General features: G+C 48.6%; 1 protein-coding gene across 4 annotated transcripts in view; it reads left to right on the plus strand.

Moving 5' to 3' along the window:
• Positions 1 to 27,177, plus strand: part of Limk2 (LIM domain kinase 2) — a 65,204-nt gene that overhangs the window by 27,252 nt on the left and 10,775 nt on the right. The window contains exons 1-7 of one of the 4 annotated variants that reach the window (XM_076938244.1): positions 10,492 to 10,712; positions 19,560 to 19,695; positions 21,090 to 21,199; positions 21,727 to 21,915; positions 23,489 to 23,594; positions 23,936 to 24,132; positions 26,940 to 27,126. In XM_076938244.1, the coding sequence (XP_076794359.1) occupies positions 10,639 to 10,712; positions 19,560 to 19,695; positions 21,090 to 21,199; positions 21,727 to 21,915; positions 23,489 to 23,594; positions 23,936 to 24,132; positions 26,940 to 27,126 (999 nt within the window). In that variant the 5' untranslated portion in view covers positions 10,492 to 10,638. Of the gene's footprint in view, positions 1 to 10,491; positions 10,896 to 18,796; positions 18,949 to 19,559; positions 19,696 to 21,089; positions 21,200 to 21,726; positions 21,916 to 23,488; positions 23,595 to 23,935; positions 24,133 to 26,939; positions 27,127 to 27,177 lie in introns of those variants that run through there. The other 3 variants (XM_034509317.2, XM_076938245.1, XM_034509316.2) reach the window with 3 other exon arrangements.

The raw sequence follows: 27,177 nt of genomic DNA on the forward strand, positions 1-27,177 counted from the left end.
TATAAATAAAACAGAAGTAAAGACAAGTAAATAAGTGGCCAGCAGTGAAGTAGAAGCATCATGGGTCAGGTTGCTGAGTGTAGCCTGGCTGCAACCAAGCTGGGTTCTGTTATAGGCAGGGCTAGTTTGGCCAAAGTAAAGATCTTTATGGTGGTTCTGATGCTGGTTTTAAACTCTTAGGCTTGAGTCAGTTGATCTTCCTGCCTCAGCATCACAATTGGGTGGGCTCTAATTGTGAGCACCACGCTGCCCAATATAGGTCTCAAAGTCTTACCTGTGTTAGGGATTTGGCCACACTGATTCCAGTTGTCAGGCTGTAGGTAGACAGCGATGTTGATAAACCACCAAAGCATGTCCACATCTCTGTGAGTGTGTTTCTAAACCTAATGTCCAAAACCCAGGCCCAGATTAGGTTGATTCACCAAGATGCCAGCCATAGACAGGTCTCTGGGTGGCTAGCCAGCCCACCTTCTTCTGACTACCGTTGCTTCTTTTAGCATTGACCTAACTGGTATGGAATTGTTTTCTCACCTTAATCTTTTTATCAAAGAAGAAACTGAAGCATGGAAAGGTTTAAAGGCTCTGACTGAGATCACACAGTAAGTTATTGTCAACCAGGGAAGGATCTCAGGTCTTCTTGTGGCTCTGTGGGCATCGCCTCAGAGATGTATTGGTATGGCAAAAGGATTTCTTCCTCCCAGTGCAGTCAGAAGAATGTCTGTGGGAATGACGGCTCTGACACTGAATGTCAGACATTGTTTGTTGTTGTTTTGTGAGGTTTTTAAATAGGGGCTGGAGCGATGGCTCCGTGGTTAAGGTCACTTGTGGCTCCTGTAGAAGATCTGGGTTTGGTTCAGTTCTCACCACCCACAACTGTCTGTAACTCCAGTTTTGTGGGTTACACCTAAATAATGTGTGTGGGCGTTTTGCCTGCATGTATGTCTGCATCATCCATCACTCCAACCCTGTTCCTGTGGTGGTTTTGTTTTCTGAACAGGGATCTACCCAAGGCCTCATGGGCACTAGGCAAGCATGTCACCACTAAGCCTCATCTCCTCCCCTGAGTTTCCTAGCATTGGCATTACAAAGCAATAGTGCATGGTAATCTACAGGGGCCACCATCTGATTCTTAATAAATTTAGCGGTTAAAATGAGCAGGTCCATAGCGATGTGGCCTCGGGACAGGGCATTGTCTGCTAGTGGTGAACAGTGGCTGGCAAACAGACTTGGTGTGAACATACACAGCTAGCAGCCTGAGAATGCGTATTGTCCTTGGAGTCTCAAACTTTATGTCCTAGCCATTGGGAGCCCCTGTGTGCTTCAATGCTTCTGTATCTTTAATTGCCCAATTGCCCCAGCCTGGTATACAGTGGTCTAGCACTCCTCACCGTGCCTGCTTCCTCTGCTCACTGCTTACGTGTGGGCTCCAGTGTTACTAATGGATACACTCGGTTAGGTTGTTCCTTCAAGCTCCGAGCCTCTTGTCGGCCTGGCAATCAGCCTGCTTCGTCAGCGGAGGAGCCCCACCCCACCCCCACCAATCAGAGGAGAGTTTTTTCACCTTCCTTGTTATCAAACTCAAGCTCTATCCCTGTCAGTATTTGTTTGCACACCCAACTGCAGTCTTCAAGTATAGTTTTCAAGGGCGGGACGATATCTAATCTACTTCTGTGCCCCATGACGTTGTGGACTGCCTAGAATGGAGCACACTCAGGGTGATGGGTGCCTTTGTGGAAAGATGTCTTAGAAACTTGAGTAAAGTCCTTCTTATATGCACCCTCATCATCTCTACTGTATAACATTCCCCGGGCTTTTCTTTTGAAATGGACAGTAGAATAAGACCTCTGTCTCTAGCCAGGTGGTGGCGCACGCCTTTAACCCCAGCACTCAGGAGGCAGAGGCAGGCGGATCTCTGATTTTGAAGCCAGCCTGGTCTACAGAGTGAGTTCCAGAATAGCCAAGATACACAGAGAAAGCCTGTCCTGAAAAAAAACAAACTAACACAAGCAAAAAAGACCTCTGTCTATCCTATAATGTGGTCATTGAGCCATTGAAGCCCTGATGTGCCTTTTGCTGCCATCGCTGTCCACTGTCCTGCTGCTTTCTTTCTCCCCAACCAGAGGCTAATGCTGCCCTTCTCTCTTCCTGGGTAGTGTTAGAGAGGTGCTAACAAATTCTCTTTTCAGGGGCAGGGATTTGAGACAGGGTCTCTCTACATAGCTCTGGCTGTCCTGGAAGTCTCTGTATATTAGGCTGGCCTCAAACTGAGAGATCCTCCTGTCTCTGCCTCCTGAGTGCCAGGATGCAAGGTATGTGCCACCACACCCGGCAACAAATATTTCTTTTTCACGTTCCTCACCATTACCCAGACAGCCCCAGGCATCCATCATGGAGTTTCAAATGAGTAATAACACATGAAGAAAGTGAAGTCCCCACTACATCAAGGTTTAAACAGTTTTCACCCTGACAGTGACCAAGCAGCCTCCAGAAAAAATGAACTATCTACCTGTGCATTCTTGTCTGCAGTGATTCCCGGGCAACTGTGATAGTAAGAGGAAGTCAAATGGAAAAGTGAGTACCTGGGAAAGAGTAAGGTGGTGTTCTCAGTCTCCAGTGTGGAACAGAACCACTAGGTGTTGTTTGAAATACAGGTTTGGTGCACAAGTTGGGGGTGCGGGAAGTGGCGCACACCTTTCGTCCCACCCAGCACCCAGGAGGCAGAGGCAGGTGGAGCTCTAAATGTGGTGATCTACAGAGTGAGTTCCAGGACAGCCAGGGCTACTCAGAGAGACCCTGTCTCAAAACAACAACAACAAAGATACAATAATATAAAGTTCAGATTCTTTCCTTCACCCTTAGAAACTCTGGTGCTGTGTGGCCAGGTGGTACCAGAAATATCTTCGTTTTCCCAGTGGAATCCAGGATGACCAAGTAGCAAGTACAGAACAGCTGTTTGCAGCAACTTCAGTGTGTTGAAGCCAGAGTTCAGACATGCAAGTTAGATCCCAGTTTTATTCATGAGACTCTGAACAACCTTCCCAACCTCCATTTCTTCATATGGAAAAAGGAGGTGGCAACGGTGATGCAGGATTTAATCCCAGCACTCAGGAGGCAGAGACAGTCAGATTACTGAGTTCAAGGCCAGCCTTGTCTACATACTGAGTTTCAGGATAGCCAGAGCTACTCAGAGAAACCCTGTATTGAAACAAACAAACAAACAAACAAAAGGAGGTAGCCACTCTTACAATGAGAAATTTAATGAGAATATGTGCATGCATACTGAGCTTACCTCTGTGTGGGTCTCATGGAACTCCATGTTTTCCAGTCTGAAGACTAAATACCTACTACTTCTGGAGTACTCCTCTTTTGGGGTGAGGTAATGGAGTGTAGTTACGATGCCCAGGCTCACTAAGACACCACACTAATCAGCTATCACAGGAAGAAAGGGGAATATAGTTTGGCTTCTAGGTAGAATGTAAATTGAAATTAGGGATGGCAAACCCCAAAATGTTCAATAGCACCACCCCGTTCTATGCTGTGTCCCGATTATTAGTATGAGAAAGTCATTCTAATGCACTGAAATGGAGAGACAGTGATGCTGGTGTGGTTCCAGAGAGCTGAACCTGGAGAGTGGCCGTGACACCCAAGGTCTGATGACCCTCCTTCCATGTCTGTCCAGATGAGGAGCTGCTATTGGAATATAAATAGGAGGTGCTGGTTGGCCCAGTTTTGTTTTTAACAGAAAAAGAGAGATCCCAGAAAAAGCAAATTTATGATTTTTTTCAGTGAGTTCCTCAAAAGTTCTGGGCAGATGGTGGACAGGGTGGGCAGTGAACAGCTGGGAGAGGAGCTGATTGCTTAGGCTCTGGAAGAAGTTGATGTTTCTAGATCTCAGGGACTTGCCGGTCATGAAATTTTCTCATGGATTTCCCAAGAGTTAGATACTCTTTCATGTTATCCCCACAGTATAGACATAGGATCCAAGACCCCAGCACATCTGTCAGTGTAGTCCCTGTGCTGTGGAGGTGGGATTCCCAAATCTTTGATTGGGTGTGTATAGAGGAAAGGCCTTGAGATTTTAAATCAGCAAACATTGCTTTTACCTCAGCCCTGTACTTCCTGTCAGTGTAAACTTGGATGTCTTACCTGGCATTTCTGAGCTGGCCTGCCCTGCCCTACTGCATTCGGGGGACTAAAATCCTTTGTGAACTGAAAATGCTATAACAATGTTTAATTATCATCTCTCCTCTAGGACTGTAGTATCTCACAGTGAGAGTCTAGAGTTATGTGGACAGGAGGGTGGCTCAACCTCACTAGGCTGAACACAGATAGGCTTGTGTTGTGCCAAAACCTAGTACCTAGCACCTACCTTTTGTAGTTTGATAGGGCTGTGGACAGGTATGGACACAGAACTTTGCTTGTGTGTGATGGGCTTGGGAACATGTCGAGGAAGCCCTCCCTAGAAGAGAATGAGTCCCATTATAATTGGGTGAGAGAAGAGAGAAGACATAGGCATGACGTCAGATGAAGGCATAGGAGGCTGTAGAAGGAGCTAAGAGCAGAAGTTTGGGAGCAACTGAGGGAAGCCAAGTGTGGTCAGGTCAGGATACAGTCAAAGCAGCCTATCTGGTGGGGTAATTAAAGCAGCAGCCTCAGGTCCCAGTGCAGTGTCTCTGCTAGGCTTTTGGTAGGATGACAGCATTGGGGTGTGTGTGGCCAGTGTGCATGTACATGTGTATGTGTGTGCATGCGCTTGTGTGTGTGGGCAGGCAGGAGGGGGGTGCTAAGGGATCCTGAGAAGGTAAAGCAGTGTGTAAATGGCAGAAAGCACACACTGCCCTGTCCCTGCTTCTTGAGGCACTACTGCAAAGGTGAAGCAGATGAGAGTCAGGGAGTCCTCTGGTAGCCATTGCTGTGATGAAACACCATGACCAGCGATCAAGCTGGGCAGGAGAGGGTTTACTTGGCTCACACTTCCACATCGTAGTCCATCACTGAAGGAAGCCAGGACAGGAACCTGGAGGGGTCCTGGCTTGCTCCAATGGCTTGCTTGCGTAGCCTGTTTTCTTATAGAACCCAGGACCACCAGCCCAGGAAAGGTTGTGGTCACAGTGAGTGGGAAGGGGCCGCCCCCATTAATCACTAATTAAGAAAATGCCGTATAGGCTTGCCTACAGCCTGATTTTATGGAGGCATTTTCTTTTTCTTTTTTTTCTTTTATCTTTTTTTGTTGTTGTTGTTTTGCTTTTTGTTCCTTAGTTTGGTTTGGTTTTTGTTTTGTTTTTGTTTGTTTGTTTGTTTGTTTGTTTTCTTGAGACAGGGTTTCTCTGTGTAGCCCTGGCTGTCCTTGAATTCAGTCAGACTCACCTGCCTCTGCCACCTGAGTGCTGGGATTAAAGTCATGTGCTACCACATCTGCTTATGGAGGCATCTTCTTAATTGAGGTTCCCTCCTCTACTAACTTTAGCTTGTGTCAAGTTGACATAAAACTATGCCCTAAGTGTTCTGGGCACTTCCAAAGTCTAGAAAGTGAGCTGGGGGAGTGAGGAGGAGCAGAGACCAGAGAGGTAGTCTGTTGGAGGAATGTCCATGCTAAGCAACAAGGATTCAGAGGCAGTTCCCCAGACAGCCTAGATAGTACACACCTAGAATTGTATCTATTCAGGAAGCTGAGGCAGGAGGATCACAAAAAAAGTTCAAGGCTAGCCTGACTACATTGTGAGATCCTGTTTCAAAATTTAAAATTTTTCTTTAGAAAATAAAAAGAGAGCTACAAATGTACAAGCCAGTGGTGGAGTGTTTGCCCAGCATGCTCAAGTAGTTCCCAGCAAGGTTGAAAGACAGCAAGCTGCAGCCTTTCCCTGTGTGGAGGGAGTCCTCCTCACCAACAGAGGGCCTTGTTCAGCAAACACAGGTCCCTGTGCTTCAGATCCTTTGTCCAGAGCTTTCTATAGGCTGAGGATGGCTGATTCGTTCATTCCTCACTGGTCTCAAGGATGGTCACTTGGGGCCGTCATCTCTGAATGCTGTTCTCCAACCTGTCCCAAATGCAGGCACCTTGGAGTGTCAGCTATAATTTCCAGTCCCAGGATCCCTGCAATTGCCTTGGACATATGTGACTGTTGGACCTGTCAGAGCAGCTCTCTTTCCTGGGGCAGAAGGGGACCGTATACCCACAGTGTGACTTTTCACCTCCAGGTTCTGAGTGGTTTAGACCCTTTGAAGTTGGCCTGAAGGAATGGCACTGAGTAGCCAGCTGAATATCTGTTCCCTACATCTGGTGATCAATCCTTTAAAGGCACCTCCTGAAAGCCAATCACATGGGGGTCAGATTCCACCTGGGGTGGGGGTCCACTTCAGCTCAGAACATGGGGAGATGGCTATCAGGGGGAGGCACTCACAGGGTGCTGAGAGGTCCTCTTATTAGTCCCCCAGTAGTCCACCCACCAAATCCTTTGTAAGAAGAGTGGGAAGAGAAAGCCTGCAGCCTCCCGCCTGCATTCCTAGACACCGACTCACTGCTGCCCGAAGCCACTGAAGCAGCAGAGCTGTGTGAAATGTCAAAAGGAGTTATGCTCAGGGGCTCCCTGGCCCGCTCCTGGCCCCACGTTTTCTTCCAGTACACTCCATTCATCAGATGGAAATCAAAGGATGCAATTAGATGCTAGTTCCAGATTCAAAAAAGGTTCCCTCTTTGCCTGATCGAATTACAGGGGAGCATTAGTACATCTGGGCTCTGTCCCTGGGAGGAAGCTTCCAGCCAGCCTTATGGCGGTCTTCTCAGTGTCTTCTGTGTTACCTCCCTTCCACTGTGTCTCGGTCTCCTGTGGTTCTTGAGTGGCCTCCAGCCAAGATCCCGACTCCTTCAAGGCTGGCTCCAGAGATTCAGTCTCAACTCGAGGCCCAGGGACAACAGGGAGCCCACCGGCACCTCATAGGAATGAAAAATGTTGAAGCTGGAAGCTATTTAGAGACCTAACCCAAAGCCCAGACAGGCAGGAGCTTTCTAAGGGCCACATAGCTAGCACAGAAGTTGAACAGTAGTCTTAATGATATTAACAGCTAGCATTTATCAACTCTTAATGTGTTCCAGACTCAGTGCCAAGGGCTTAAGTGCATTGTTGCATTCAAACCCAGACAGTTTGGCTCTAGGCCCAGGTTGCACTCCCCAGTACAGTATGGTAGAGCACAGCCTATACCTTCTAGCTTAGGTTCAAATCCTGGCTTCCCATCTTGTTTGTTCAGTGAGATGGTAAGCAAAGGTAAGCAATTTAACCTCTCTGTACCTCAGTTCCTTCCTCTGCAAAGCAAGGGTGTGAGGGGCTGCAGCACTGCCAAATAGTGGGAGTTAAATCTCAGTTACAGGCAGTGTTGCAAGCAGTTGAGGTGCAGGCTGAATGCCCACCCAGGGATCACTCCCCTGCCTTGGGAGCTGGAGTATATTGTCTGCAGTGGTAGATAGACAGACCTGAATTCAGCATTCAGTACAGATGCCAAATGTTTATTTTATTTTATTTTAGAGACAGGGTCTCTATACTGTGCAGCCTGGCTGGCCTGGAACTCTCTAGATCCAGCAGTCTGGCTTCAGACTGACAGAGACCCACGCGTCTGCTGGGATACCACACCCAGTACTCAGGCTTCTGCTGTACTATCTTGGATTTTTACATTTTTTTAAAAAGATTTATTTATTTATGTATATGGGTATTTTGCCTGCATGTACATTTGCACACCAGAAGAAGTCACCGATCCTATTACAGATAGTTGTGATCCACCATGTGGTTGCTGGGAATTGAACTCAGGACCTTTGGAAGGCCAGCCGGTACTCTTTTTTTTTTTTTTTTGGTTTTTGAGACAGGGTTTCTCTGTGTAGCCCTGGCTGTCCTGGAACTCACTCTGTAGACCAGGCTGGCCTCGAACTCAGAAATCCACCTGTCTCTGCCTCCTAAGTGCTGGGATTAAAGGCGTGCGCCACCACCGCCCGGCTCAGCTGGTACTCTTAACCGCTGAACTGTGTCTCTAGCCCTGATTTTTACAGTTTTAAATGGCTGACAGGGTAGAAAATAAAAAAGCCAAAGACTATTTCATGGCACATGAGAATTATATCAAGTGTCCACAAATAAAGTTTTATTGAAACATAACCAGATCTATTTGTTTCTATTTTACTGAGGATGCTGTGGGGTTGAAATATTGAGTAGCTGTGACAGGGTCTATGTGACCTATAAAACCTAAAATATTTGTCCTCTAACCCTTTACAGAAAGTGTTCTGGCCCCTGCTATGGAGGCATTTTACTGAGGTAGAAAGGTAGAAATCCATCTTTACTATTGACAAGATTTTTTTTTAAGCTGTCAACAACCCCCTCAGAACCTTGGTTTTGACATCTGCTCAGTGGGTGCAATATGTATACTGAACAAAGACAATTTAAAAATGATAGTAAATATGTGGGGGTGGGGGGGCTGGAACATACCACCTGCTCACTGCTCGCTTTCTTATCACACTCATGGTCTCAGTTCACAGCTGAAGAAAAAAGAAAACACTCCCTTGTAACCCATGAATCACTTCTGTTGTGGACTTTCCTGTCACTGACAGCAGCTGCCGGGTGACTTCTGGCTTTTTCTTCGGGTGTGTGTGGGTGGGGGGGAGTTTGTATACCTGGTGGGAAACAGCCTGTGTCACAACCTCTTGTCCATCAAGGTCTGGGGGGGGGGGGTCCCTGGTCTTTTCCAGTATACCTCTCTGGACTGGGGGAGAGGAGATTTCCATGCAGCAGGACCTGGTTTGGTCAGCTCACAGCTGGAGCTCTCGGGTCTGCGCCCATTCCAGATCCTAGGCCTGTACTCTCCTAGACACCTCAGATCATTCTCTCCTCCACCTGCCGGGTCTCAGTTAGGAAGCATGGCTACCACTGGACACTATCATAGTTTCCTCTCTGTTGCTGTGATAAACGCCATGACCAAAAGCAATTTGGGAAGGATTTATTTCAGCATACACTTGCAGGTAGGAGTCCATCACTGAGAGAGTCAGAGAAGGACTCAAGTAACCTGGAGCTGAAACCAGGCAGGCAGGCAGGCAGGCAGGCAGGCAGGCAGGCAGGCAGGCAGGCAGGCAGGCAGGCAGGCTGCTGACTACTTGCTCTTGCTCATTTTCTGCTAGCTTTTCTTTTTCTGTTTTAAAAAAAAAGACAGGTCTTGCTCTCTCTCTCTCTCTCTCTCTCTCTCTCTCTCTCTCTCTCTCTCTCTGTGTGTGTGTGTGTGTGTGTGTGTGTGTGCACCTTTAATCCCAGCACTTGGGGGGACAGAGACAGGTGGATCTCCTGAGTTCCAGGATAGCAGCCAGACCTACACAGAGAAGTTCTCTCTCTCTTTCTCTCCTCTCTCTCTCTCTCTCTCTCTCTCTCTCTCTCTCTCTCTCTCTCTCTCTCTCTCTCTCTCACACACACACACACACACACACACACACACAGGATCTTGCTGTATAGCCCTCACTGACCTCCAGTTCGGGAGACTTGCCTGCCATGATCTCCCAGCTACTGGGATTACAAGTGGCCCTCTGCTGCTTTCTTATATAGCACAGCCCCACCTGCTGGACCCTCCCACATCAATCCCCCGTCAAGACAGTTCATCACAGACTGTGCCACAGAACAGTCTGATTGAGGTAATTCGTCAATTGAATTGAAAGGTTTCCCTTTCTCAGGAGGCTCAACGATGTGTCATGCTGACAACAAACTCCAGCTAGTACAGACACAGGAAGAAACTCATCCCAGAAGCACTGCCTTCTGGGATGAATGGATGGCTTATGGGAACCAGTGAAAGGACACAGTATGATGCTGGTTGTCCCAGCCTTGCCACTGATTGGCTTTTGGTCATCAGTGAGTCACCTCATCTCTTGACACTTCACTTTCCTAGAATATAAAGTGGGGATAATTCTACCTCAGAGGGATCGGTTTGTTTATAATGCAAGTCACACAGAGATGCATACTCTGGGCCCTGTTTCCTCCTCTGCAGCAGCACAGCCCTGCCCCAGAGTGGAAGTAGCCAGTTTCTTGAGGCTGTCCCCAGACCAGGCAGAGGGAGTAGATGAATGGGAGCCACAGCACCAGAAGGGAACAGAGACCCTCCCAGAGCTGTGGATGTTTCTAGGGAGCAGTCTCCTGTGCTGGAGGGTCCCCGCTTCTGTAGATGTGGCTCTGCCGAAGCTGTCATCCTGTTTTTCACCCCTCGGCAGAATTAGCGCCCTGTAGGCAGCTCTGTAGGCTGGTGACATTTGGATGTGTTAGCCCTCCTGCGTTGCCTGCCCTGAGCTGTGCTGTGGCCGCTCAACCAGCTCCAGTTATTGTCTGTGGCGCTTGCCTGCAGCCTCGCTCCCGTCCGGGCTCCACCCCTTGCTGCGAGGTCTGTTTCCTAACAGCTGCTCCAACCACACACCTCGGTTCTGCCCGAGCTCCTCCTCTTCCTCCCTCCCTCATTGGGGTGGGTGGGACTGAAGGACTGGACTAACTTGACAGCAGCATCTCATTTTTAGCTAGTCACCGGCCCCTTCCCCAGAATGCCTGTGTGTCTCTAGCCTCTGAAGAGAGGTACTTCTCCCGAAGCCCCGGGGGCCACGGAGCTCCCTAAAACTAGGGAGGAGACGTACCAGCCATGTGCCCCTGCGGGAATCTACCAAGGAACCAGGGGCCTGGAATCCTCTCTCTCCTGCTGCTTCGGAGGCAGAGGTGAGCACCGGGCGGCCGGCTCCAACCCAAGGTGCCGGGAACCCGCCTGTCATGGTGGCCGTCTGCAGCCAGCCTGAGGCACTCCCAGACGGGTTTGCAGCTGAGCCTGTTTATCTGGTGTGGGAAGAAGATGGGGAGTTACTTGTCTGTCCCGGCTTACTTCACCTCCAGAGATCCCTTTAGGTGAGTTGGTCTCCCAGACCTTCCCCTGATCCCCGCTCCTAGTCCTGAGGGAAGGCCAAAGTCCTCCCCGTTCTCTTCTGACCTCACTTAGTCCTGGTTTTACCAAAAGAGCTTATGCAGAAGCACCTGGAAAAGGGCACTCTGGTATCATGAAAACGGGGAGGTGAGGGAAGTTCCTGGGGAGCCCGGGCTCCTCTTCCTAACAAAACACACCTTGGTGTTACTGTGTCTGGAGAAAGCACAGATGTGGTGCCATTCTGTGACTCTCACGTGTCTTACCTACAGGCCGTGCTGCCTGCCCAGGAATTTGTCCCAACAAGCAGGATGGGCAGGTTTTGCCAAACTAAAAGCTGGCAAGGCCTGGGTGTGGGTAGCCTGGTACACAGTAGGCACTGTATATATATGTTCTCTTAATGGCTTATTTGCCCCGGCTTTGAAGTGTTCCTCAGCTCCCTGATGAGTGGAGTTTCTGGGTCAGCCCCCAGATATGTGCATCTGTAGGGGTTCTCTGTGAGGCCTTTCATGGAGAGGGTGGAAACTTTCTTCCTCTGACCTGTCTGTCTTTGCTCTCTGCCCCACCCCACCTTCAAGAGAAACTCCCTAGGGGGTTTCTGGCCCTCTGGGTCCCTTCTGAATGGAGCCATTCCTGCCTGGGGTGGAGCTTGTTTTTATTCTTTGGGAGAAACCTGTTTTTCTTGAGGACTGCCTCCCCTTCACCAGTAGTCCTGCCTGACTTTCTTCCAGCTTTGTGGCCAGACCTCACTATTAGGATGGTGGTCTGTGGCTGTCCCTGGGCAGAAGTGCGGCTACCATGAGGTTTCAGCAAATGGCAGGGCCCTTGTAGAGACTAAGAGGGATCTTGACTACAGCAGCCCTCCTGGGGGGCACTTTTCATCTATCAAGCCTAAAGATATTATGGAGCCGCATTTTACTGATGAAGCCTCCAGTCTCAACAGCAGCAATATGCAGGGTCCCCTCAGCTGACTTGTTTTTGTTGTGGAGTTTCTTGTCGTCCATCCATCCGAGTCTCACCTACCTCTTCTCAAGTTTGCTTTCCTTCCTGTCCGAGCAGGAAAGGGATGGATTGCCAGACCTAGTGAAGATTTTGTTGTTTTGTTTTCTGAATTGACGAAAGAAGTTGTTCTTGAGTTTAGGAGGTAGATTTTACCATGCGGGATCCAGATGCCAAGTGGAATGCCAAGTGTTGTGGCAGCGACTTGTTCAGGTCTTCCTTGTTCCTCTGAATCCTGGGAAGGCACCTTGGGGGAAGGGCTGCTCCTTTATGGGGCAGGAACAGTATGCCCCTTTTAATTTGTGTGGCCATGACACCTCTCTGGAGCTAGAGCAGGTAATGAACTTTTGAGAGCCAGGTCCCCAGGGCCTCCCAGGTCCAACAATCCTTTGTCTTGTTCTACGCCAACCTCTCTGGGAAACCTGATGACCTCACCTCCATTCTCCAGGCTCTGTTTGCCCAGCTGGAATCAAAGGGCACTGAATTGCCGTAGACCCTCTGCCCTCTGCTACGTGAGTGAGAGGCCACATTCCTGAAGCTGCGGGTGAAGCACACAGGCCTCTGCCCCAGGGGAGGGACTGCCTTCACTCTGCTTACCAAACTTCCAGGCTAAACCACTACCTGGTCATAAAGCTGCCTCCCATCAGCCCCCTCTTCGTCATGTGCTCCTCTGTGACAAGGATTAGAGTTCGTGGGCTCCTGAACCAGAGCCCTTCCTGGACTCTGTCAAACAAGTTAAGTCCTTGACCCTCAGGCCTCTGGAGGAGTAAAGTCCGTAAGACGTAAGAGCTCTAGGGCTGTGGTTACAAGAAAGGTGACGCAACCAGATTCCAAGAGACGTGATCGGGCGTGACCATGTGATGGGGAGAGGAGGAATGAAGAATGTCATTTCTGTGTGCTCCACGCCCCTCTGCCTAACAAGCCCCACTCCAGCAGAGAGTATGTCTTGTCTGCCTGCCACTGGTGTGAGCGGTGTGGTGTAATCTCAGGTACCCAAAATAAGGAAACATCTCAAATCGAAGCTTACTATGGAAGAGGTGAATCAGGGAGTGGTCTTTTTGTGTAGTGCTGGTAAAGCCATGGTGTCACACTTTGATCAACAGGAACTCTTGTCACTGAGTTATATTCCCAGTTGAGAGAGTGATGTGTGCTCCTCATCTTTAAAGGAATTCCTTTTAGAGGATTTCCCTAAGTGTCCACCTTGAGTTTGATGAGCTTGGTTTGGACGTTCTCTTGAGGAAAACAAGCACATCTCTGCATTATACAGGAACCCATGTTGCTAATCAACTTAGCAATAACCTTTGTAACTTCTGAAGCCTCCTTGCAGCCTTCTGAAGGGCTTGGATCAGGTGAATGGTTCCCAGCTGTGACTTGTTTGGCTACTCCCTGAGGCATGCACACTTTGGTACTTTCCCCTCCCAGATAAAGAAGCCCCTGTGAGCCGCACAGATTACATGAACTAACAACCAGCTGCCGCTGCCCTGCTCCCCCTTACTGGAGCTGCATCAGTGTGCTCTATTGCTAAGCTTGTTACAGGTCTGGTTATTTTTGTAAAAACAGCATAGCAACATACTCCACACGAACTGCAGTATTTGGCAGACTGTTTCAATCCGTAGAGTCTGTAGGAAGAAGCAACAGAGGGGTGTGTGGCGGTGATCTGAGCCTCTAGCCCCTGCCGTGACTGCTCTTGTGGTCCCTGGAGGACGATTGGAACCCCCACTTCATGGAACTCTTAGGCCAGGTAGCGTCTTTTTCTTCTTCTCAGCCTAGTCCAGACTCAGAAAGAGGCTAACAGTAGTAGCCACAGCTGCTTAGATTTAAAGGGAGCATCCAACCCAGCCTTCCGCAAAGCCTAGGAGGACTGTGCTTTAATATGCATGACCATGGGCTCCCGCACTCTGTGGGTTGAGTACTTACCTGTAAGCACTGGCCTGAGGAATTAGGAAATATGTAGAGGTAGAGCCTGTACCCCTTGGCTTCTCTCACTTCATCTTGCCTTTGGTCCTTACGTGTTATAATGCATTGTAAGGGTCCTGGTTGCTAAGGCTCTATAGAAAATTCATTTTAAGGCCTTTCTTTTCTCCTGAGGGGCCTGCTTATTAGTTCTAGGTGTGAAGCAGACTCATAGTCCCTGGGCATGGGAAGGAAAAGGGTCAGTCTCCACTGGCCCTTGCTGTTCCCGAATTGGAGAAAAAAGGAAAAAGCACTTCCTGGTTACCTGCTGTGGGCATCGCAGGGCTTTCACCTGCTGCCATCTTCACAGCCCCTTTGAGCTCAGCTGATTATTGATATGCCGTCTGCAGATGTAGGTCTGAGAGTGAATGCTCTCTCACTTTTTCCTTGCCCAGGTCACCTGCAGTGTGTTGGGAGAACTGGTCAAATGCTGGTCTTAGGTACAGCTTCTGTATGTGGCCTCCTGTGTGACTCTTTGGGGTTTTAGCTCTAGACCCTGGATCCTCAGGAGACAAGGAACTGCACCTGAGCCCTGGTTTCTGACCTCCTACTGCCTCCTACTGACTCCTTCAGGGTCTGCAGTCAGGAAAGCTGTGACTTTCACTTGAAGCTTTCAAAAATGGAAAGCTGGAGGAAAAAAAAAAAAAAAAAAGCCATAGCTTCCTGGAATCTGAGGTGGGACATTTTTACATGGTACCTCACTTCTACAATGGATTCAGATTCTTTAACGGACACCGCTACTGGAGAACACTGGGTAAATGATAAAGAGCTACTGGTATTAGTTACATTAACTATTTGAGCTGAAGAAGCATCATGAGGGCTAACACTCAAATATGAGCTGTCATGGTTCCAGTCTCCTCATTATCAGAGACAAGAATCCTGTGGCCTGGCAGTTATGACATGCTGTACCTCTGAGGTCCGCTGCGACGGAGACAGCTTCCTCTCCAGGTACACAGAGATTCAGGTCCCAGCCCCATCACTTGCATGGACAACTATCAACAGATGTTGGTAATGCCTAGGTTAGCGCTTTAAATTCTCCAGTGGCCCTAGAGACCTATTGTGTTTATTGGCAAAAACAGAGCTTAAGGGACCTGTAGTGGGTTCTGTCAGCTGCTCACCGTGCTGTACTCAGAGGCACCTGTGGCAGGGTATGCATCTGCCTGTGCTCTACAGAGGCATTCCATAACACATGCCGTGTGCACTGGTGCTGCCGCTCTCCAGCCAGGTGTGCGTCCCGGCAGGCTGCTGTGGCTGTCTCCTGCGTGCCTCCGCTTGCTTCTCTGCCCGTTCCCTTGCCTGGTGAAAGCTCCTTGCAGCAAACAAAAGCAGGATATTGGCAGTAGAAAGGAGGGTGTGTTCTGGTGCTTCCAAGGCCTGAGGTGGCGCACATACCACTGTGAGGGTGTAAGAGAGCCCAGGCCTGCAGTTGGGTACAGATATGCCTGCACTGGCTTCTACTACAGCAGACTGGAAAAAGATAGGTCCTCATGACAGGGAATCCTTGTGTTCCCACCTCGGCTTATGGTTCTCCACACTCAGGCCCCATTTTCAGTTTGAAAGCATTTGCTGAAGGCCTTCCTTGCCTAGCCCTAGGCTTGGATGCTGAGTGTGCCAAGAGGAAATAGGATCCTGCCTCTACTTTAATTAAGTCAGGAGGCGGGAGGCAAGAAGGGAGCCTCACTCCGAGTGCTAACTCCCTGCTAGAAGCCCCACAGTCGCTCAGAACCACTGAACCAGCAGGTCCATGCCAAGTGCTGGTGACCATGTTACCAGTTCACAAATGAGAAACAAAGATCGGGCAGGTAGCAAACAGTGGTACTGAGGTTGGAACCTCGAGTCTTCCAGGGATAATGTGCCCATCATTTCATAAGCAAAGGACTTGAACCCACAGAAGGGAAGGCTTTATCCAGGAGCATGTAGCACTGGGCCCTTGAATTTAGCTCTCTCCTAAACTGGAGTTCGTCACACTCTCTAGGCCATTGTATCCATATATTCTCTGTACCACACCCAGCTCCCAAGAGCCTGATGTGGCACACGATGTCAGTAGCGCTCATAAATAAGCAGAAAGGCCACAGACTTGGAACAGCACCCACAGGCAGTTGGGTGCTCTGTGTTCCAGGGCTTGCTTCTCTAGCCCTCCTAGCTTGGCAGCTTTCCACTGCTGCTTCAGCTCACTCCTAGGTCCCATGTAAGCACTACACTCAGGAACAGCAGCACTGGCGGCCCCTCACCCTGTGTGATTCGGTTTGGTTTAGATCTTCTAGAAGTTGATATAGGGGCCCCTTGTATCTGTCTCGCGTCTCTGCATTGCCTAGCAAGTTAATACAATGTTGTCCTGCATTGTGAAATGCTTTTGCATACATACATTAAACTCATTTGATCTTCTATTAATGTATTTATTTATTTATTATTTATGATTTTTGAGACAGGGTTTCTTTGTGTAGCCCTGGCTGTCCTGGAACCTGCTCCATAGACCAGGCTAGCCTCAAACTCACAAAGATCTGTCTGCTTTTGCCTACTGAGTGCTAGGATTAAAGGGGTGTGGCACCTGGTATTTATTAAGACGGGTGCATTCTTTTTGTTGCCCCCCCCCCCCTTCCTCTAGCCTTGGCTGTCCTGGACTACCTTTTTACAATTTTTTGTTTGTTTCTTTGTTTTGGGTTTTTTGTTTTGTTCTGTTTTTTTGAGACAAGATTTTTCTGTGTAGTCCTGGCTGTCCTGGAACTCACTCTGTAGACCAGGCTGTCCTCGAACTCAGAAATCCGCCTGCCTCTGCCTCCCAAATGCTGGGGTTAAAGGCCTGCACCACCACTGCCCGGCACTACAATTTTTTTAAAATTATAATATAGTTACATCATTTCCCTCCTTTTTTCTAACCCTTCCCATGTTCAACCTTCCTCTCTCAAATTCATAACCTCTTTTTCTTTTAATTATTGTTACACTTTTTTCTCTAAATATAAAAATAGAACCTGCTCAGTCTGTATAATGTTACAATGTTACTTGTTATATGTAGGTTTTCAGAGCTGGCCATCTGGTATTGGATAGCCAGGGAGGGGAGGCCATTTCTCCCACTTTCAGCATTTCATAGATGTCTATGGTTCTTTGTCTAGTGCTAAAGCCCTGTGAGTTTTCTTCCCTCCGTATTGGTGCGGTTCCTGTTTAGGCAGCCGTGTTGGTGACCTTATGGGTATAGCTTCTCTGACATTCCTAGGAGAGACAGTTGCATATCAAGCTTCCTGTAGTCCTCTAGACCCTCCAGTCTTTCTGTCCAAGGTTGGGCAGTGATCCCTGAGCCTTCAGTGCAGGGGTCAGGTTGTTGGTGCATCAGCTGGGACTGGGCTCTGGAATCCTGCATTTTAACCAGTTGTGGTTTCATGCAATAGTCTCTGTCCTGCTAGACCGTGGGGCAGGACCCTGACATTGGCTGTTTATAGTGGGATGCTGGTAATTATATCTTATTAACCAGGCTTCTGAGAAAGCCAGGCGTGGTGGTGAATGCCCTTAATACCAGATCTCTGAGTTACTGGCCAGCCAGGACTATAGAAGACCCTGCCTCAAAAAAGCCCCTAAGAGAACAAGGGTAGAGTGGGAAGTTGGAGCAGGAGGATTGCTGTGAGCTCAGGACCAGCCTGCCCTACAGAGTGAATCTTGATCTCAAAACAAACAAACAAACAAACAATAACAAGGCCTGCCATGGTGGCACACACCTTTAATCCCAGCACTCAGGAGGCAGAGGCAGCCTGGCCTACAGATCGAGTTACAGGACAGCCAGGAGTACATAGAAAGGCTGACTCAATAAAAATAACAAAAGTTATTGAAAGCTACCTAACTAGTACAGTGACTATCCAATGACACATGAGCTATCACCTTTAATTGCAGTTAATATTGTATCCAAGACGCACTGGGCCTTTTATATAAACTGGCTGTACATTTTATACATACTATCTCATTAATTTTCACAGCAATCTATTTACAGATGTTGAATTGATCAGAGAAGTAAGTATATTAGATACTTACCCAGGCATAATTATTAAGTGGCAGGGCTAGGAGCCCTATGGAGGGGCTTCCCTGTGTGACCTCTGAGAAGCCAAAATGTAGCCAGTGTGGGTCAGACAAAAGCCTTTGCTGATTAGATTACAGTAGGCAGTCTACCCGAACAGGTGTAGAGACCTATAGTTCCTGCTATCCGAGAGGTTATGCACAAAGATTTCTTGAGCCCCAACCCAGGCTGGGCAACATAGTAAGACCTATCTCAATAAAAAAGAGTCTGGCTAAAAGGAATGAGGTTCATTTGGCTGGGTGGGCAGGGAGCTGGGTCTTAGCTGTATGTGCTGGGTAGGCTTAGAAAGGAGATAGTGGCAGCCTGTTCCCACAGGTTGATAATACACCTCGACTGCCTGAAAAGTGGAAATCTCCAACAAGGTGACAACTGTTACTCTTAAGGCTAAGAAGAGTAACACATTTCACCAGGCATGGACACCTTTAATCCAGTACTTGGGAGGCAAACATGCAGACAAAACACCAGCAAACATAAAAATAATAAATCTTAAAACAATTTTACTTTATTGTTTTTTTAACAAGTTTAATGTATACATATCAGGTCGAAAAGAAAGTGGGAACAAATGGCTCACTGTGGAGCCTATAGCATACCAGAGCATATGCTGGCCTCTAGGCCCACGCAGTATCACAACCACCTTTGGGTTTTCTCAACTCTTCTCACCCCACCCTACCCTAACCGGCTCCAGCTCATGGGCTTCCCACCCCTAGCTTCTCATTCCCTTATAACCCTGCCATTTCAGCTGAGCTCTCTCTCTCTCTCTCTCTCTCTCTCTCTCTGTCTCTGTCTCTGTCTCGTCTCTCTCCTCTTGTGGCTCTGTAGAGTCTGTTTTGTCTCCCTCAGAGGAGACAAAATAAAAATAATAAAAAAACTTTCCCCTCTACCATACCTTGGGGAAGGCATGTCTTCAGTTTGTACAGTGTTTATCTGTGTGTAGGTATGTGCCTATGAGTGTAGATGCCATCAGAGCATTGGATGCTGGGAATTGAAGTCCTCTGTGAGAGCAGTGCATGTTCTCAATGTCAAGCCTGGTAAGGAACTTCTCTATATGTAGCTTTTTTTGTTTTGCTTTTTATTTTCCCTCCTCAAGAACGCCTTTAATCCCAGCACTTGGGAGGCAGAGTCAGGTAGAGTTCTGAGTTTGAGGCCAGCCTGGTCTACAGAGTGAGTTCCAGGACAGCCATGGCTATACAGAGAAACCCTGTCTTGAACCCCCCTCAACCCAAAAACAAAAAAAAAAACACCTTCACAATGCTGTGGTAACTTGGTTTTGAAGTGGGCTGATTGAGGGAGGTTTTTGGTCCTTGAAAAAAACATGGACTTAAGGGATACCTGCACAACCCACACATAAGTTATATGTGCATTTTTCTGGGGGAGGGGTTTCTTGGGTCTTCGAGGCTTCCCAGTGGGTTCCAGTACTCAAAGCCCCTGCTCTCAGAGGCAGGCTACACAGCACAGCTGGTTTCTGGAGGCTTTTTTGCTCAGAAGCAGTTTTCCTTGTGAGACCATTAAGCTGTGGCTTTGCCGCATCCCATCTTTGGAAGAAGAGAGGACTGCCCGGTTTATCATTAAACTGGGAGCCAAGGACCAGCTGTGCGGCCTGCTCTGGCGATCCAACAGCATTTCTTTTCTGGCCTTGCAGGTGTTCCGAATGCCAGGAATCCCTCACCAACTGGTACTATGAGAAGGATGGGAAGCTGTACTGCCACAAGGACTACTGGGCCAAGTTTGGAGAATTCTGCCATGGCTGCTCCCTGCTGGTGACAGGGCCGGCTATGGTGAGCTGCCCTTCTGCCCCTCCCCGTCCACCGCTGACCCTTTCCAGGTCCCCGTGGTCAGTCATCATCTGGTATTTTCATCAGGAAGATGATGTTCTTTATCAATTCATTCAACCGCAGGAGTCTACTGCGCCTTCCCAAAGACAGGTCTAGCCTTGCCTCTGTTCTGTGTGCTCCAAAGGACTATCTGTGATAGCTGTGATTTTGGTTCCTAGTGAGTGAGTTTATTACGTACATGGCAAGCAACAGTAAATGCAGGAGCAGTGCAGCGGCTAGCAGGGCACAGCACATTCACAGCAGACACTGTCATATCAGCCATCTTGAGTCCTAGCAGACACCGGAACAGCCTCATCAGATCAGAGGCTCACAAACAACCCAGCAGGACCCCGGCTGCAGTTCCTGAAGGACAGCGGCCTAGGGGAAGCTTCCAAGTAATAGAAGGGAATGTCAAGCCAGGTGCTCACCACATCCAGCAGACACTGACAGAAAGTTGAGACAGTCACTGACTGAGCTTTCTTTCTGTGGATGAACACCGGTGGCTGAACTTTCAACCTCTATAAAAACTCTACTGCGGGCACTTTTACAGTCGTGACATAAACAGTGGTGACCTCTGTGGAGTGATTTCCCCTCCTGTTCTGGAGGACACGGTGTTTTCTTCTTGGGCTGTGTTGCCAATATTCTCTTCTCTTCCTGTCAGATCGAGGAGGGCAAGCCCCCCCCCCCCCCAAGGGCTCTTGGAAGTCTCTTTGAAGCTAACATGCTTAGGTCTAAAATGGGAGTGGGCAGCCCTGCTTCCAGGAGCCCAGCTCCTCCAGTGAGTTCATACAGCACCTGACAGAGCGGCAGTGTGGTGTCTGTTATACCCTAAGGACTTTAGCATACACTGTTGGGTGTGGGTGGATAGACAGGGAGGACAGTGCAGTGAGGTGAGACCTAAAGGACAGTGTGACAGGTTGAGAGGAGGATGTACCTAGGTCTTGATCAGAGAATTGGGTAGCAGGAACCAGAATGGGCTGGCAGAGACAGGTTCTGCTGCCTGTGTATACAATGGGATTCAAGCATGAACAGACTAGCTAGCCCTGTGTTGGAGGAATGGAGCCTCTAAGATGGGAGTCACTACTGTGGGGACATGTTCGTGTGACTGAGGTCAACAGTTTTCCATGGTGTTAGAAATGGCGGGAGACATCCCTCTGTCACTTCCACAGAAGCTCTAGGGAAGGGACTAAAAGGCTGGATTTTGACCGGGATCTGCAGTTCTGTACTGGGAAAGAGTGAATTTTCATGGCCCATATCCCCACATCCCTGATGGGTTCCGCCCACCTGCCATTAGTCCCATCTACTCTAATGAACTTGGTACCTCCTCCTTCCCTCCATAGTGTTTCCTCTGCTCACAGGTGGCTGGGGAGTTTAAGTACCACCCAGAGTGCTTTGCCTGCATGAGCTGCAAGGTGATCATAGAGGATGGAGATGCATATGCCCTGGTGCAGCATGCTGCCCTCTACTGGTAAGGTGTGCCCTGTGTGTCCTTCAGGAGCGGTCTGAGTTGAGTGAAGGCAATTGGGGTGGTGTCCTAGGAGGGCTGCCAGACAGCATCACTCGGGCCCATCGTCCTCCCAGAGGGAGAAAATGGTGGGGAAATGCCCTTTTAGGGGCAGCTTCTCACTAAAGGAAAGACTGCAAAGTTGACCTACATCCCTCTATCCAGCTGTCTTGGTTAACAGAAGAAGGCAGCTAAGGCCCAGAGAGGGGAGAGGAGTCTAGGACAAGGTTCTTACTGTGAGTCAGGCAGAGCAAGAAAACCCAGTCCGTCCTACCTCCAGGCCAGGGTTCTTCCCAGTATCCTCTCTGCTGCTGTCCCAGCTTGTTACCCAAGTCCTAGACTCCTCCTTTTGGGCAGCCCATCAAGACTTGTAGCAAAGACAGTTGTGGTGAGACTGGGGTTGCTGCTTCAAGCCACGTGATAGAGTGGTTGCTGGAGGGCTTCCAGGTAGGCCTGCAGGATCTCAGCTCCCTTTGTGCCCCTCTCCCCAGCGGGAAGTGCCACAACGAGGTGGTGCTGGCACCCATGTTTGAAAGGCTGTCTACAGAGTCTGTCCAGGACCAGCTGCCCTACTCTGTCACACTCATCTCCATGCCTGCCACCACTGAGTGCAGACGAGGCTTCTCCGTGTCTGTGGAAAGCGCCTCTTCTAACTATGCTACCACCGTGCAAGTGAAAGAGTAAGTGTTTTGAGAGCCTTGTAACAGAGGCTCATGGTCAGAGCCCACAGGTAATCCTCACAGAGCTTCCTCTGTCCTCACCATCATCTTCCTCCTGACCTTGGCTCTTCATGCTTCTTCTGCCCAAGTTGCTTCAGACTTCAGGCTGCCTTCCCAACTTTTTAGATGTCAGGTTTCATGTCTGCTCCAGGAAATTATCTGGCCTGATTAATGCATATCAGCTTAATTGACTAAGATTGACGACAGAGGCTCATATATTTGAATACATATTGAATATATTTGAATGCTTAGGGAGTGGCATTAGGAGGTGTTGCCCTGTTGGAGGAAGTGTGTCACTGAGGGTGGGCTTTGAGGTTTTAGAAGCTCAAGCCAGGCCCAGTGTTACTCTCTCCTTGCTGCTTGCAGATCCAGATGTAGAACTATCAGCTACCCCTCCCTAGCGCCATGTCTGCCTGTGTGCTGCCATGCTTCCTGTCACGACAATAATGAACTCTCTGAACTATAAGCCAGCCCCACTTAAATGTTTTTCTTTGTAAGAATTGATGTGGTCATGGGGTCTCCTCACAACAATAGAAACCCGAAGACACCACTCCAACATAAACTCCAGAAGGACCTCCCTTTGTCTTGTTCAGTACTGTATACAAAGACCTGCCATTAATAGGAAGCTAATTATTGTTTGATTGGTTGCATTTATGAATGGAGAATGAAGAAAATAGGCCCCCAAAAGGGTAAGATCCTACCTTGGGTCTCATCCAAAGATTAGAGGCAAGACTACATCCATGTAATACCAGGCTTCATTTTCCCCCTGGGTCTGTGTTGAGGCAGAGCATCATGGCAGGGAGCATGTGGCAAAACTACTCACTTTGTGATGGCTGATGGAGAGAGGGAGAGAGAGCCCTGTAAATGCTGTGAGGCTGGATCTTACAGTGTAGGTGAGAGGTTACTAGGATTAAGAATTCAGGAGGAGGCGAGATTTATTCTGTGGCTTCATTAGATAAAAAGGAGAGGGAATTGTGTTCAGGGCAGGGGGAGACCAGATGTCTCTAGAGGTGAGTGTCTGATTGTTTAGTGTATGTTGAGAGAATAGCCCAAGTGGCTGTTAATATGGAGGGGCCGACTGTGAAAGTCCAGGAGGTCTATTAAGGGCTTTTAGCATCAAGATAATATAACCAGATTGGCATGTGGGAGGACCACTGGTATGGAGGTTAGACAGGAGAGAGGAAAGGCCCAGAGATGTAGAGCTGTTAGGAGGCTCCTACAGTGATTCAGGAGAGAGATGTTGGTAACTATGGTGATGGAGAGAAGGTAGGATTCTCAGAAGTGGGTGGGGGTTGAGGGGATAAGGGGAGGGATTTTAGGGAACTCCAAATGGGGACAATGTCCAGGTTTCTGGCTTAGGTCAATAGGTCAGTGACAGTGCCCTTCCCTGAGAGGAGTCATTCTGGGGTGGGTACTACATTTTGGTGTAATTTGGCCTCGAGTGTGTGGCCACCGGGGACTGAGTACTTGGTAAGCAAGTGGGTACAAGTTTTTAGAATGCTTTAATCTCACCTTAACTCTTGTCCATCTTTAGGGTCAACCGGATGCACATCAGTCCCAATAACCGAAATGCCATCCACCCTGGGGACCGCATCTTGGAGATCAATGGGACCCCTGTCCGTACTCTCCGAGTAGAGGAGGTACAGTATGTGTCCAGTCTGTCTGTGGGCCTGGTGCACAGAACAGGCCCCTGAAAGATCTGGCTATGGCCTTTACTTTTTCCCATACCAGACAATCTTAGCACTGAGCCTGTGCGGACCAGTGGCTTTCTGGGCCAACCTAACAGATTTCCAGGGCAGAAGAGATGGGCTGACAGATGACAGGGTACCAGACAGAAGCATTGAATGACCTCTGGCAGCCAGAGGCTACTACCTCTAGGCAAATTAAATGTTGGGTACACTGTGCTTAGACTGGGTGGGCGGTAGGTAGCTTCAGGTAGGACAGCTTGTGGAAACCGACCTTACCTTGCTGTTGGCCACAGGTGGAGGATGCGATTAACCAGACAAGCCAGACACTTCAGCTGCTGATTGAACATGACCCTGTCCCCCAGCGCCTGGACCAGTTACGGCTAGATACCCGGCTTTCTCCCCACATGCAGACTACTGGACACACTCTCATGCTCAGCACCTTGGACACCAAGGAGAATCAGGAGGGGACACTGAGGAGGCGTTCTCTAAGGTGCTGCTCTGTCCCCTCTGTCTTGTTCCTTGTCTATCCCTCAGAGGCTATGTTGGCTTTTGGAGGCCAGCAGCCTTAGAAAACCAGCAGGCCAGGGTCAGGATATGAGACTTGAGCTGAACCAGCTACTATGTGGGACTCACAGTTCATAGATTTTTGTATAGAACCAGGAGTTTACCAGGTTTCCTTAGAAACCACAGAGTCAGAATCTTGATGCGTTAGCACATTATAATCCCAGCACGTGCAAGGCTGAGGCAGGAGGATCATGAGTTTGAGCTAGTTACAGTTACCTAGTGACACTCTATCTCAAAAAAAAAAAAAAAAAAAAAAAAGTTTTAAAAAGCATTGCTTTTATCTACAATCTCAACACTCAGGAGGCTGGGGCAGGAAGATTGGCATGAGTTCAAGGCCAGACTGGACAGGTCAGAGAGGATCAGGCTGGAGTGTGGTCAGACTACTTCTAAGCGAACAGGGTGACTTGGATCCCCATACCCATGTAAACTGCCAGGCATGGCTATACACGCTCCTCTAACCCAGCACGATGGGGAGTGGAGACAGGAGGATTAGTGGTATTTGCTGGCTGCCAGCCTAGCTCCAGGTTTAAGGAGAGATCTCTAAAGGGAATAAGGCAGAAAGTGGCATAGAACCTGGTCTCCACTGGCCTCTGTATGTGTACACAAGTGTGCACACACACATCTGTACATATATACACATATTCTGTCTCTCCCTCTCTAACAGTGTGCACAGGTGCACACAAACACACACCAAAACAGAAGATTGGGCTCTGTCCATTAAACTTGAGCTAGACAGGAAATTGTAATGCCAACAATCCTTAAAATCCATCATGGAGGAAATGTGAGGCTGGAAACAAACAGGGCCAAGTAAGTATACAAAAAAAATTGGTAAAGAAATTGATGGATAGATGCCAGGCAGTGGTAGCGCACACCTTTAATATCAACACTCAAGAGCAGAGGCAGGCGGGTCTCTGAGTTCAAGGCCAGCCTCATCTACATAGTGAGTTCAAGGACAGCCAGGGATACACAGAGAAACCCTGTCTTGAAAAGAAGAAGGGGGGAGGATATACACATACAGGGAAGTGTGGCATTTGGGGGGTTGGTTTTTATTGTTTTTGTGACAAGATCTTACTACGTACCCCTGGCTGTCCTGGGACTATATAGAACAGGTAGGTGTCTTAGTTAGGGTTTCCACTGCTCTAAAGAGATACCATGACCAAGGCAAGTCTTATGAGGACATTTAACTAGGGGGTGACTTACAGGTCCAGAGGTTCAGACTATTATCAAGGCGGGAGCATGCAATCATCCAGGCAGGAATAGGGCTGGAGGCCCCAAAGTTCTACATCTTGTTCCAAAGGCAAACAGGAAAACACTACTGTCTTTCAGGAAGCTAAGATGAGGGTCTCAAAGCCTACCCCCACAGCAACACACCTACTCCAACAAGGCCACACCTCCTAATAGTGCCACTCCCTAGGCTAAGCATTCAAACCACACCAGGCTAGCCTCAAACTCACAGCGTTTGCCTGCTTCTCTGCATCTCTGTGTGCTGGGTTAAAGGCACTGCTGTGCCCAGTCAAAAAACATTTTAAGACTCGGGGGACAAACATCCTCAAACCCAAAGCCTGCAAAGCCTGTGGAAGGCAACAACTACCTTGTGTATGAGCCCTGAGTAGGCTACTTACAGGACTGGAAACAGGTCCCCGTGTTCTTGTGCAGAAATATCTGTAACATTCATTTCCTCTCGTACTTTGTTCCCTGTTACTGCATCTGCGATGCGGGGGTTCTGTAAGAGTTATATGTAGCAAAGAACACAAGGTTGTACAGCTGAGTTCAGCACTCCTAATGTCACATACTGTCAGAACTAGGAACCAGATACTTCACTCCCTGGCTCCAATGGGCCCTTTTGTCTGGCTTCTAACATGACCTCCCCACAGATTGTTCCTGACTGCCCCTCGGCCTTGGCCAGCATGACTGAGTTAGTAGAGGCAAGGAGGGTACCAAAGGGCAGATGGGCTGGAAAAGGGAAGATGTGGGTGACTAGAGATCTGCTCACATAGCTTGAAGAGCCTCTATTCAGAAAGGGCAGTTCACTTTGTGTGTGCTCTGGGCAAGCAAGGCAGCAGCACAGGACAGAGGGTCAGCTTTTTACTTCAGTGAGTAAGAATGACGGTCACTAACAGTATGTAACTAACTGGCCGCTTTTGCGAATGTAAACACAATAGCTTTATTTCTATAAAAATCATGCCTGTTTATTATCTTAAAATGTAAGCGATAGAAGCCAGTACAGATTTATTTAAAATGCCATTTTATATTATATTATTTATATATATATAAATTATTTATATTATTTATTTATATTAAGATGCCATTTGCCCCTTTTGTGGATAGAGGCATTTGTCATTGTATGGTACCTTGAATCAAGCATCCGTGGGGCTGGAAACATAGAGCCTAAGGGAGTGGAGCACCATGTCGGGAGCACCATGAGCTAGGAGACTCTAGTCATCTTGTATATGAAGTCCTCAGTCCATCGACCCCACATGGAATGGAATCCATGGTGGCTCACATGCTGGGCAGACACTTCCCCACTGAGATTCACTTCTAGTCTCCTGATTTCCTGCTTTTAATGTATTTTTACTATGATTAATATTGTCTGCAGACCCCAAATGGCACATCTGTCTGAGTAAGAACCCTTTCCCCCAGAGAGATACCATCCAAATTATAACCGCTGGAATGACCGGGTGTCCCGAGCCTCCTGTGCTGTGTTGCCTGCTCTTACCTTTCCCTCATCCTCAGGCGCAGTAACAGCATCTCCAAGTCTCCTGGCCCCAGCTCCCCCAAGGAGCCCCTGCTCCTCAGCCGAGACATCAGCCGCTCAGAATCCCTACGCTGCTCCAGCAGCTACTCACAGCAGATCTTCCGGCCCTGTGACCTGATCCACGGGGAGGTCCTGGGGAAGGGCTTCTTTGGGCAAGCCATCAAGGTGAGCACAGGAAGCAGGTGCTGCACTCTTTGCTGCCACCAACTTCCTTTA

The sequence above is a fragment of the Arvicanthis niloticus genome, chromosome 7 (genome assembly GCF_011762505.2).
Source record: "Arvicanthis niloticus isolate mArvNil1 chromosome 7, mArvNil1.pat.X, whole genome shotgun sequence".
In the NCBI taxonomy this organism is placed as follows: domain Eukaryota; kingdom Metazoa; phylum Chordata; class Mammalia; order Rodentia; family Muridae; genus Arvicanthis; species Arvicanthis niloticus.